Here is a 13,694-nt window from a genome sequence, read left to right as displayed (position 1 = left end):
GATAGTACTTTATTGATCCCCAGAGGGGAAATTCGGGCGTTACAGCAGCACAGACAAGAATGTAAACTGTTTCTCCAAATGTAAATCTTTTGGCTCATTGCAGCCCATTTCTATATGATATACATTCACCCTTTTAATGCATGGTTTTGTGTGTGTGTGTGCGTGTGTGTGTGCGTGTGTGTGTGTGTGTGTGTGTGTGTGTGTGTGTGTGTGTGTGTCTTTTACCTATTTTTATGTTTTTTATTGTGTCAACTCAAATGCACACGTTTGCCTTTGCTCAGACAGATACATCTGACTGATCCAGCACAAGCGGAGAAGTGGATTCCCTCTCAGTCTCACTGTGAGAGGTTCTACCAGGTACCGATCACCAAAGACAAAGTTCATTTTGTGGACTCGCAGGATGCTCTGCAGAGATGTCGAAACATTGTGCTGAAGGTAATGAGAAATAAAAGGTTGGTTAAAAAATGGTTTTGTGTCTCTTGTGTATTTAGCTTCTGTCTTATCCATCATTTCTTTACCATTTCTCAGGAAGGTGGTGTGGTAGGAGTTGACATGGAGTGGCAGCCAACGTTTGGCTGCATCTCGACTCAGAGAGTTGCCCTGATTCAGATCGCAGTTTGTGAACAGGTTTTCTTATTAGACCTCTGTGCCAGTGGATTCTGTCAACACCCAGATACAATCAGCTTCATCAGGACTTTGTTCTCCCAAAGAAATGTTCTTAAACTTGGTAAGAAACAACTTAATGAATATCAACTTTATTATTGTTTTTTTTTAATTTCTTTTTGACCGTCAGTCTTCCTCTTTCAGGTTACGGTATGTCAGGAGATGTCAAGTGTCTTGTGGCCACCTGGCAGCAGTTTTTAGAGGAGCCACTGAAAATGGAGGGGATGCTTGATCTTCTTAATGTACACAAGAAGGTAACTTAAAGGAGCTTGTTTGTGTTTAGTTTGCGTAGGGATAACTGGTGTACATACTCTGTACTGCAGCTGTGGTCAAGCAGTTTGCCAGAGTTATACGTATGTAGCTGGATGTGTAGTCCCTTGGGAGCATAGGAATGTGGAAATGGAAACAAGGGTCTGTAACTGATGAGTTTACTTTACCATCTGTTGCGGCATGCCGAAGGTTGTTGCAAGACATTAAAAAGGAAAGGACTGTTCAAAAGTGTATTGCATTATAACTAATTCTAGATTTTAAAACATTATAAGGTTATCGTAAGGTCATTGCAAGAATAAAAAAAACCTGTGTCTTTGTGCAGAAATGTTCAACACAGGCCTATATCTTGTGTTTACCTTACCTCTTATCATACCTAGATTCAGCATGGTAAAGTCAAACTGACACAAAATGGACCAAAAGAGGTGCTGGTGGGAGAGGATTCTGCAGAGAAAGGCCTCAGTCTGCTGGTACAACAGGTTCTTGGAAAGCCTCTGGACAAGACTGAGCAGATGTCCAACTGGGAGAAACGGCCGCTGCGCATCAGCCAAGTTAGATATGCAGGTAAGATTGTATGCATGCACAAAACCAAACAGTAACAGGTAGACAAATTGCCACTTATCATTTGAAGATAATATAGGATAATATAAGGAAATACTTGTGCCAGGTTTCTTCAACATTACAGTAACAAAAAAGAGTAACACCAAAGAGCTTCATATACAAGTGAAATACAAAAAACCTTACATGTATTATAAAGTATTTTCACCATGGAATATCACAGCTTCTACAGTTCATTTTTATTCCCCCTGACAAAGTGCAAGCCCATACATTAGACCTCTCTCTCTCTGTTGTTTCTCCTTTTAGTGGCAGATGCCTGTTGTCTGCTGGACGTGTACTCTGTCCTCTCCAGAAACCCAGCATACTTTGGACTACCAGCTGACCTGTGCAGCGTCTCCTCAAAACCACCAGAGAAGAGCGGAGACAAGAGGCACAAAGAGAAACAGTTCAAGCAGACGAAGCAGACACATGGCGCAGAGGTCAGAAGTCCATGCCATGCATGTTGTTAGAACAGTTCATAATTTGATGCAGTCCCCATGGATAGTTAATGCTTTAAGGTTTAGAATGTGACGATAAAAGATGAAATAGCAAGTGTTTTGGGGGGTTCATTGCACATATAATAAGATGGAGAGGTTAAGTTAAGAGGTAAGAAAGAATCACTTTACATCCTTTACCTGCTCTTCACTCTGACATGTTTGTATGTCTCTGAAAAATATAGACACACTCTCCAAACATCAGACTAAAATGTTTTGACTCGGGCTTTCAGCACTACTTAGGTAATTGCGATTAAATAAGGTCTGAATTGAATGCTTATTTTTTTATCATGATTAATCGCATGCTGTTTTGTTCCTTAAGGCGCACTGTGGATAAGCCTCCACAGTGTCTCCCTGATGGAAAAGAGTGACACTGCTGCATCTTTTGAATGTCTCATTTCACTTTAAAAAAAACTCTCACACAGCTCAGCTGATGCTTCAAAAGTAATATCCAGCGCTTGGCTTCATCCTGTTCAATTGGAGGAGGCTGAGGCATGCTGTCCATTTGTATATACAGTCCATGGTTTGACCAAGACTTTTCAGCAGTTCCTCTCAGCTCCATGGGTGCAGTTGTAAAGCTCAGCCTGTGCTTTGACCTCCCCTGCACTGCGGTGCAAGTGAAAAGAAAATCCCCCTGTGGGGATCAGTTTAAGTATCACATTATTGTCTCTGTCCATTTAGGAATGTCAGGGGGCTCAATGGGTCAGTCCCCCCCGCTCTGAAGCAGAGAAAGGCCTCCTGTGTGGCGAGAAGCCCCAGGAGCCCCAGAACACCCCTCCTCTGCCCCCCCAGCAGTTGCGGGTGGTGTGTGACAACATGCTCCAGGGACTGGGGAGGTACCTGCGCTGTTTAGGAGTCGATGTAGTCATGTTGGAGAACACTGATGATCACAGAGAAGCAGCAAGGGTTGGTTCACAGTCAAAATGGAAAACATACACATTTACAAAAACGTACACACATTGCCAAAATTAGAATAATAATAAATAATTATAATATAATAGCAGTACTGAATTTATGTGTATTTATTGTGTTTCAGTTAGCACAGGCTGAAGGTCGTGTCATACTCACATGTGGACAACCGTTCCAGAGTGTAAGTTAAAACCAATATGAACCATTTTAGATACATTTGTGTGTGTTTTGCTTGTATTCACTTGTTTCTTCTCTCTGCCCTGCCTAGTTGCGGTCCCAGGTGGGAGAGGGTTGCTGTCTGTCCCTGGACTGTTCAGAAAAGGCCAAAGACCAGGCCGTTCGAGTCCTCCGACACTTCAATGTCCATCCCACTCCAAGAGATATATTCAGCCGCTGCCAGGTAAAAAAAAATTCCTGCTCTCTTTTTGAAACGGTCTGGTGGGATTGACTAAGTTGTGTGCCACAAATCCAAAGATTCATCAATACATACACACGGAGAAGTAGATGTTGCAGTGTGCACGGAGTCATAAGTAATCAAGCAGAGGTTTAACATGAAGGACAACGAAAAGAGAAATAGGAAAAAGCTTTAGTCTCATGATCAATGAGAGGTAAAATAAAAGTGACTACCAAGGCAAAACTTCTGTGGTTTAAAATACTGCAGAACTGGTTCCTTAACGAGAACATAGCTTGTGGTTGCTGTTGTGTTTTGTTGAATGCTTATTGAAAGGGGAAGCAATAAAAATATGACAGGAGTGGGAATAGAAACCTTTATTTTGTTTTCTGTGAAAAAATAGAGGGGGGTGGGTGCTTGACAAGCTGAACTCTGGTTATCAAAAACAGACTCTTTTGGACCTGGAATGTCCCTTCTCTGTTGGGAAAGCTAGTGCAAAGCGGTAAAGGAGACACAGAAAGGGTTTTGCATGTCCCATATGGCGTTGGAATGTCTGGCAGACCCCAGGAGGAGCTGGAGGTCCCGGCTGGAGTCAAGCACTGTCTCAGTTACGTTGTTTATCCTGCTGCTAGCACATTTAGCGGTACAAGTGGTGGAATGGAGGAACAGAAGGATGAGATTTGTTTTGGAAAGAGGGAGGGGGCAATGATCGTGCAATCAAACGTGCATTATTTCTTGAAAGAACGATATGTCACCATGCAGAATTACACATGGAATTGTGGGTAATGAAGGGAACCTGGAAGAGAAATTCAACTTGATATTGATTCAACTGGATTATTACTTTGTCATAGAAACATCATTTTCCTCTCTTAAATAAAATAACATTATTTACTTGCTCATTTATACACGTCCTTATGACATGTGCCTTATTGTGTTATCCTCTATTTGGATGATGTTTGTGGAGCTTGGATAAGATGTTTGCTAGTCAGCTTGTTGCTGCTCGTCATTGTCAGATTTATGATACCTGACCTGGAGGTATCTCCTTGGGTGGCTGTTTCGGGTAACTCTTGTGTCATGACGTTTGTGTTTTTTTTTTTTTTTTTTTTTTCTGTCTGCAGCAGTGGTTGTGACTGGGAGGGATGTTTTTGCAGGACATGTTTCTAACCTTGGGTGTTCTTGGCTGCTCCTGGCAGGGGGCCTCAAAATGTGTCAAGATGCACCACTGGATGCATTTGTCTCAGACCCAAAATGCTAAAAAAAAATACTGGACCACCTTCATGCTGTCTCCTGTCTGTATGTTACGATGATGATGGCACACATAAAACGAAATCTCCCTGAAGCGACCAGTGGCCAAATGGTCGTCCGACCACATTTCTTATTTACTGCTCATTCACACTTAAAGCCAAATGTGACACAAGTGTTATACAACTCTTGTAACAGCTCTGCCTCCGATTTCTCTCATCAGTTCAGACTTCAAACATCGGCAAAACTTTAGTGTGGGCTATACCCTTTTCGGCCTAGACCTGTCGTTTCATTAGTGTAGTTTAAAATCTGTTTGAAAGCATTATTCAGACATGGCAGCTAAGGGAAGAATAGACGGGCCTTTGCTTTTCTTTATTCAACATTTTCAACAGTTGATATTTTCAAGGTTGTCATTTAATTGTGTCATTCTTTAAACCAAAGACCAGAAGTAAAAGACACAGGGCGCTGGTGGAACAGTAGCTGGAGGCTGTGGTCCTCCAGGCGGGCGGCTTGGGTTTCGAGTCCGACCTGTGGCTCCTTTCCCGCATGTTGTTCCCCATTCTCTCTCTCCCGACTCTATCCACTGTCTTATCTCTCCAATAAAGTTACAAAAAGAAGCCCAAAAAAAAGGTAAAATACTGTTTTCAAGCACTTTGCCTTAAGAGTTTTGGAAAAAGTTTGTTACAGTTAAATGGTTTAATTTTTAATTACAACAGTCTTTCAGGTATATGACTAGTGAATAAATACCATGTGTTTTTTTTCTGTAACTGAAAGAGTGCCACCCTGGGGCTGCTCCATGGCCCACCCAGGCAAAGTTAACTCCTTTGTTATCTGATTGTAAAGTCTCTGATTAGCAATGGATGGGTTAGTTTCTCCCCCCTTTGTCTCTGTGTGATTCTCCCTCATGCAAATACACCGCTGATGAATGTTGTGTGGAAAGAGAAGGGAAAGAATACAGAAGACAGAGAAGAGGAGATTAGCGGGGACTTGTGTGTCAGGATTGTGCAGGAAAAGGGTTGATGTTTGTTTCTGAGTATCAATGGGCCCAGCAGAGATTTTCGAAGGCATGGGAATGTGTGTGTCCTCCATGGAGACCAGGAGAGGGAGAGGGAAATGTAGAAGTGCTTCCTCATATGAATCTGCATAATTGTATTTACAGTATTTACATTGGGGAAATGGAGGGAAAACACTACATTCAATTCAAAATCATTTCAAATGGTGTTTGATTTTTCTATCAAAGAGGTTTATAATCAGTGTATCTCTGAGACACCAGTAAACTGATTTTTGTTTTGTGTAAGCCATTTGAAATATATAAAGAGATGTTTTTGTATTATTTCTTGAGGAGGAAAGGTCTATTTATTTATATAGTTATCAATGTGAGGTGTAAACAGGGATTTGTCATGTAACTGCATAAAGGCTCATCAATTCTTTTAACTGATGTTAACTAGCTTATTCTAAAAGTACTGTGATAGTTTGTATGAACATCAAACATGGCGGAAGTGTTGTATATAGGATGAGCTGGATCATTTTGGACTTTATTCATCCCTGAGGGAAATTGTGGTTTACACTCTGTCATTTAGAGACATGCTCCTCACACACATAGGCCCAAAACACACACATGCACAAACACATGCATTAGTGGAGAGAAGTCAGAGTAGGGCTGCTACATAGTGCTACGTAGGGAGTGCTGTAGAGCAGTTGAGGGTTTGGTGCCTTGCTCAAGGGCACCTCAGCAGTAATCAGGAAGTGCCCTGGCACCGCTTAAGCCACCAGACCAACTTCAATATTTAATATACTGGGACACGAACCGGTGACCCTCAGGTTCCCAATGCAAGTCCCTACTGACTGAGCTACTGCCTAGAGAGATACATTAATTGTTAAGGCTGAGAAAACATGTAGGCAAGAACAATATGTAATCTTTTTTAAGTATGGGTGGTGAAATTTAGAAAAACAATTGGTGCTTATAGAATGCCAGGCAGGATACTAACGCCCCTGTTACATCGCAGCCAGAGACGCAGAACAGTGTTGAGTGTGTACATGCATGTCTGTGTGTTCGTGTGTTTGAAGCTCCCGCTGTTTGCTTACACACCATATTTTTTCATTCGTCATTACTGTGATTAGAAAGAAAAATGGGTCTTTCTAGAAGAACGAATATCTTCAATCCATATGTAGTTAGATTTTTGTCCCCCGCTTATGGCCGCAACCTGCCCTTTGTTACGGTCTAAGTGAGTGTCTCTGTTAATCTGGTCCTGACTACAACACTAATGTAAGTACAAAGGTGTAATGGCGGCGAAACTTTGTTACAGTGTTGTTGCAGAAACCGCAATCTATATAGGGCTAGTTTTAATCGCACCTGCTTCTGGTTTGTAGCCATATTTAATATATTATCATTAGGTTATGTGTGAAAACAAACCAGTGTGTTTCCTCCTATTGTTACAAAGGCGGTTTTGTTTAAATAAAAGCAGTTCAGCTTTCAGAACAGTGTCAAACAAATATTGTTTTTAGGTCACAAAGATATGTCTTTGTCACTCTCTTATGGAATTGAAAACCAGAGGATGTGAAGAGGCAATTTATTAGCTTATTTGAATGCATGATATGTAATTAAATACATGTTCCGTTTTTATTAAACCTTTAGTTTTTATTTACAATGTATTTACAGTACAAAAGGGGTTCTCTTGAGGTCACTTTCTCAAATCATAGAGAGAAAGAATTGGTGTCGTCTGCATCTTGTAAGGTGTTAGGGTAGAATGGTGGAGTTGGCAAATGGTCCATTTCAGTTTCCCCATTCAGCTGTATCCTATTCCTACAACTAATGCCCGCTGCGTCTATGTTTCCATGCACACACAAACACACACACACACACACACACACACACACTTCCGTTGGGCTGCACAGATCCATCAGATGTCCCGTACTAGCCTTTTATAGACATGTTGAGATAGCCGAGATATGTTGACAGATAGACATGAAACCAACCAAACACACTCAAACTATACAGTGGAAACCTAAAAACTTACAAATACATGCTGACAACAACAACAGACACACAAATACAGCAATTAAGAGCACACATACACACACACACACATTATGACACATATGCACACAAAGTCAGACGATGCCGTAGACACTGTTGCAGCAGAAATCCTGGTTCCCACGCACCAGACTACTGGGGAAGTGAAAACAAGAGCAACAGGAACCGCCACACCGTGAGAGGGAGGGGTGGGAGAAATGGGGAAGGGGAGGGGGGGAGGGGGGGCAGGAGAGAACTGAGAACAGAGGTGATGGCAGGGAGGTAAAAACAAAACAAAAAAAAGCAAATGAGAAGGAGCAAGTGATTCAGAGATAGGGCGAAAGAGAGGAAAATGACCTTGAGCAGTTGAGACAGTTTTTTGGGAGATTGTGCGAGAGTGTCCAGAAATAATCCGCTTTTGTGAAGGCGAGATGAGTGTTTGTTGAGTGAGGAAGAGCTGGAGGAAGAGAGGGTGTCTGAGAAAGGTGGCATTGAAGGAGGGCTGGAGGAGGGCGAGGCGATAGAAAGACTCGTTGTCTATGTGCTTTGATCTACAAAGAGGGCCGCGGGCTGAGAAACAGGAGGAATGTGAGAGGTTGAAACATGTTTAAAGTTACCCGTCAATAGCTGTGCGTGTGTGTGTGTGTGTGTGTGTGTGTGTGTGTGTGTGTGTGTGTGTGTGTGTGTGTGTGTGTGTGTGTGTGTGTGTGTGTGTGTGTGAGAGAGATAGAAGTGGTCAGTATCAGGATGAACAAAAGACACTTTCTATATGCGTAAATATTCACACAGCTTCTTTTTTTTTAGATGATCACCGAAATGTACAGTGTTACAATTTGGTCACTTTTGGTTTCAAGCTGTGAAACTCAAAAATACATTATCTCACTTTTGCAAACCTCTTCCAAATCTGTGTTTGTCTGAGCTCCATGGCTACTTGCAAATGTGTGCCATCTCTGTGCATGTGCTGCTTTTTTTTCGTATAGTGACAAAACTAGGGTCAGATTTGTGTGTCCCGCCGTTTTTTTTCTTCTCCCACTCGACCCTCCCCTTTTGCAGAGACAAGAGGGGAGAAACAGAGAGAGAGAGAGAGAGGGGAGGAGGAGACCGAGACGGTGGGGAGGGAGGGAGGGAGGAAGGGAGGGGTGGTGGGGCATTCCATAGGCACGCCAAGACATTCCGAGGGAAACCATCCCAAATATTTCCCACTGTGTGTGGCGAGGGCTTCGCGTCTCCTGTTACACACACACACACACACACACACACAAGCTCAGTTTGAGAAAGTGCTAAAAGTGAATACACACATGGGGAGAAAGTGTAAAGCAGGTCCCTCACATATTCACTCTCTCTGGCACACACACACACAGACAGGACAGTTAGTGGGTGCAGTTATGAGTGACTGATGGGTTGCATGTTTGTCGGTCTCCATTGTCTGTTTCGTGTCTCAAGGGGCGACATGCCGTCTCTGTCGTACTTTCTGTCAGTCTGCTCTGCAGAGGAGCCAAATCAGGAAAGGCCGTTGTGATTGTAGTGTCACTCTGACGTGTGACTTTATGAATGAAGGAGATTTCTGTGGTATTGACTTCTTAACTAGAATCTGATGTTGACTCATGAATTGTTTCTTCAGAAGTAGGAAAGATTTTCCTGAGTGTTTCATCCAGACACACTGGCATTAATAATGAAGGCAATGAAAAGGGAAATGTTTCTTCACACTTACTCAACAAATCCTTGGCAGAATCATTTCTAAGTCAAATTTGTAGCAAAATAGGAAGTAAACTGTATGTGGAAATTTATATGACACTATTAAAATGTGAAAAATATCCAAATCCAATCCAAATGTTTTAATAAGCATATTTGACTGTGCTGTACTTATAATAAAAACTATGAAGTAATAAGTAAAGCGACTCATAGACTTTTCCAAGAAATAAAAATGTGTTTTAAAACAGGATTTGAAAATAGGCAGGGTTAGATACTTTGATGGCAACGGCTACAAAGATGCACTCTGCTCTGTAAGGCCCGTGTCCACCTGTTGTTTTTTTCCGGGCAGAAAGGTTAAGTTAAGAAAATAAATATGAACTTTTTTCAGGAATATGAAATCTTCTTAACTTTTGTCTTAAGACTGAAGTTAAGAAGAAACCAGCACTTAACCCTTCTTCAGAAGGTCTTGTAAATCCGGGCCTAGACACGGAGCAAAGAGGATGTGTGTACAAGACATGATCCGTAGGAGGCAGAAATACGGGAATAACATGCATTTGGAAAAGAGCGCCAGTGACATCAACAGTGTTTTTTTTTTGAAAAGTTGAAAGATTATCAACTCTTAGCTGCCGCATAACAAAGGTGGAGCTTTCTGCTGCTAACGCTCTATACTCATTGGAAACAATTGGAAAAAGATACTGGCACTCAGAAAAAAATGCTAGGTGGACACGGAGCCTAAATAATTATGACACAAATGTACAAAGAAACACATAAAACATATTATCATGTTATATAACTTAAACAGTTTTAATTTATGTCTAACATCATGCAAAGTGTTGTGTGTGTGAATTAAAAACCTTTTTTAACTTATGTGACACGATTGTGCTGGTAGTAGATTTAGACAGCTGTAACTGATAACTGATGAGTAGCAGGCACTTTAATTAGAAGTGGATTGAAAATCCCCCAGTAGAACTTGCAGCTTGTAACCTGTGAAATTTGCCTTTAGCGTCCTGGCTCATTTTGAAGTTCATTCTCATGTCTGAGCAGACACAATATAACACGCACACATAAGTACGCGCACACACCCACACACATTATACACACACACTACACACACACACACACACACACACGCGGTTAGATAAGGAAGATGAGCCATCACTCAAAAAGCATCTGGTCTCTAAGAAATCTTGCCTGTTCTCTTTTCCCACAGTCTAGTTGGCCCCAGGATAGCATAGCAACTCAATGACACCTGTCTGTGCGGGTGCATGCATGACATGTTTCTCTGTGTGTGTGTGTCTGCATGCTTGTGAATTTATAGTTGCTCAGACACCACTGAGATTTCTGTCAGCACTCAGAGGGGCGGATGAATGTGTGCATAGGTTGTTTTTAAAGACCTTTAATTATAGATGTAGGAATCTTTCAAGTGGTAATAATCCGCTTTGGAATAAGCTCTCTGCTTCTTCCAGCTTTCCCTGATAATTTGTGTCCTATGTAAGTATAGCCAGTCGCACAACACAGGTATGTAATCAGCAAGTTGTTTGTTTGTTTGTATTTAAATAATTGAACAGAAGTGTAAAATGGAGACGCAGAAAAGAAGCCTAGATAAATGAGTACCTGTCAACTCTGTGATAATTTTACTGTCATGTCTGGTTCAGATATAACTGATTCTACTCGATCTAAAATGCCTCTGCATTTTTCTAGAAAAGCGCCACCACCAGCTACTTGGTAATACTAGAATAAATATTGGAGATGTTGTTGATAAATGGAGAGAGGTAAGAACACAGAAAAGTTTAACCATCCAAACAAAAACAAAAAAAAACATTTGAAAACTCATACTAACAAGTGAACAGGTTTACAAAACTGTGCTACAAATGCTATACTTATCTAACATATGGAGAAATGGTCCCCAAAACCTCATCCCCTACATTCATAAAATATACATATGGAGGACAGAAGAAGAAGAAAACTCATTTTTAATAACGCAGATTGTGACTAAACAACCATCCATGAAAGATACATTTAAAAAACGGTGGGGGGGAAAAAATCACACCCAGTGTATTCAAATAGTATTTTCTCTATCTTTAAAGATCTGTGTTAATGCTGACAAAATAGAGAGTAAATCAATCAGTGTATGTGTCCATCCTCCTTTCAGTCATTAGATTTAGAAGTAAAGGAAATGGTTTACTGCTTGCTTTAAATGGCCGAATATAACATGATGACACATTAGTTTTTGATTTTTAAGATTTATTTTTTTGTGCCTTTATTGGGGAGACAGGACAGTGGAAAGAGTCAGAAATCAAGGAGAAAGAGAGAGAGGGAGTGGGGAATGACATGCATGCGGGAATGAAGCCAAAGGTCGGATTTGAACCCAGCCTAACTCAAGGACTATAGGCTCTGTACATAGGGCACAGAAACCAACCACTTGGCCACTGGCGCTCATGATGACACATGTTGTGTGCATGCAAGGATTCTCTAGTAACACGTGACTGTTTGGGAAATACAGTTAACTCCTTCTTTCTTCAGCTCTTTGATCCCTGCTTTACAATTTCTAGTCTTTGCCTCTGCATCATTTCTTTTTCCTCAGTGTATGTGTGTGTTTGTCCTTCTCACCCTCTGCTTGGCCCTCGCTCTCTCTCTCTCTGTCTATCTCTCTTTCTCTCTTACCCTCTCTATCTCCACTGTTCTCTCTCTCACTCACTGTTTTCACCCTGCTTCCCTGCTCTGCTCCACTCCCAGTCTCACTCTCCTCCGTTTCAGATTAGCCAAGGCGAGGAATCCGGTGCAGCCGGCAGCTGGAATGTCCTGTTTGTCTTGCTCTGTTTGTGTGTATGTGTAAATGTGTGTGTGCGTATGTGTACGTGTGTGTGTGTGTGTGTGAAGCTGGTGAGGCTGGTGCTGCTTTTTGATGTGTTCCATTGTCTGAGAGCCAAGCTGCTTCCTGCCCCCAAAGCCTGAGAGAAACTGAGTGGAGGAAAAAAAAGAGAAGGGAGAGAAATCTTGTGAAAACATATCAGGGAAAGACTGAGATGGATGGATGCAGAGAGACAAGGTGGTATACTGTAAATAAAGCAAAAAAAGGAGTAAAGCAAAGGAAGATGGAGAGAGATGTCTAGGAGGAGAGATGTGGGGCAGGAAGTGATGGAGGGATGGATGGATATGGGAGGAGAGAGCTGGAGAGGGAGGAAGAGAGGTGAGAAGGAAGGAGGGAGAGCTTCAATAGGGCCTTTCCTCCAAACACCAATACAATGAAGTAGTGCGTAATTTCCCATGTCCCCCACACCCACACACACACACACACGCGCGCACACATGCACACACACACACACACACGCACACACATACTGTCTCACTGGCACACACACAAATACACAGTTTCTCACAGGTGATATAGCGTTATTCTCTATGCTTGTGAATTTCTCACTCCTCTCTCACGCTCTCTCTTTGTTTCTGTGGTCTGTGTGTGGTCTGACACGATGGTCGGCTAAGGCAGTACTGATATAAGAGGATGAGAAATGACGTGGGAAACGAGCAAAAAAAATGTGATACAATGAGAGAGAAGATGCAGAGAGAGATTATGTGTGAAAGTGTAAAACTGGACAAGCAAATGCACAATACGAAAAAAGCCAGAGGAGAGAAAATTGCTCAGAATGCCTTTTGAGTGTGTGCCGTGTATGAGGTGCATTTTCCTGTGAAAATGTGGACGTGCATAAATCATTCAACGTGTGTGTGTGTGTGTGTATGTGTGCAAGTTGCTGGCCAGTGGAGGCATTTTGACGGGGCAGAGCATAGCATTCCTGCTGGGTGGTGATGTCATGAGAACTAGCTCTCTGCTCGCAGACAGACAGCCCTGTTTATGTTCCCCTCCAGAGGAGAAACCACACTGTGTGTGTCTGGTGTGTGTGTGTGTGTGTGTGTGTGTGAGAGAGAGAGAGAGAGCGAGCATGAATGTGTGTGTGTCTCTGTCTAACCGTGTTATTGGCTCATGGGGGAGGTGGGGGAAGCCGAGAGGCACTCGAGAGGGTCTACTTTCCCCTGCCGCTGGGGGAGAGGGAACCACTTACTGATGCCTTCCTCTGAAACATGCACACAGAAAGAGGAAGTTTCTCATGTTTTTCAGTAGCTGCACAGCCAGACTATGCTGCAGTGAGTGATTGCCCTCTGCGACAAAATAGTCTCCTAAGGGAGGCGGAATTCTTTGTAGCGTAATAACAAGGCTGGGGTCAGCTAATGGCAACAGAACCACTCAGAAAACACATTTAATGCCATGAAGATCAATTATTTGTCATTCTGCTACATGATTTTTTTTTTTTAAGGCTATCGGTCTAGCTTGAAACATTATGAGGCCATGCTGACACCTTGGCTTTATGAAACTAGTGCAGAAGTAGGTCAAAGATTTGTTGATTAGTGTGAAAATATCCACCAACAA

At 42.1% G+C, this 13,694-nt stretch overlaps 1 protein-coding gene across 1 annotated transcript in view; it reads left to right on the top strand.

Moving 5' to 3' along the window:
• The window catches only part of exd3 (exonuclease 3'-5' domain containing 3), a 45,061-nt gene that overhangs the window by 12,073 nt on the left and 19,294 nt on the right, over positions 1-13,694 (top strand). The window contains exons 12-19 of the mRNA XM_061062083.1: positions 282-435; positions 529-727; positions 808-917; positions 1,311-1,494; positions 1,795-1,967; positions 2,703-2,927; positions 3,058-3,111; positions 3,199-3,330. Of these exons, the coding sequence (XP_060918066.1) occupies positions 282-435; positions 529-727; positions 808-917; positions 1,311-1,494; positions 1,795-1,967; positions 2,703-2,927; positions 3,058-3,111; positions 3,199-3,330 (1,231 nt within the window). The remainder of the gene's footprint in view (positions 1-281; positions 436-528; positions 728-807; positions 918-1,310; positions 1,495-1,794; positions 1,968-2,702; positions 2,928-3,057; positions 3,112-3,198; positions 3,331-13,694) is intronic.

Source organism: Labrus mixtus, chromosome 17, assembly GCF_963584025.1.
Source record: "Labrus mixtus chromosome 17, fLabMix1.1, whole genome shotgun sequence".
In the NCBI taxonomy this organism is placed as follows: domain Eukaryota; kingdom Metazoa; phylum Chordata; class Actinopteri; order Labriformes; family Labridae; genus Labrus; species Labrus mixtus.
This window is presented reverse-complemented; position numbering and strand designations above follow the sequence as displayed.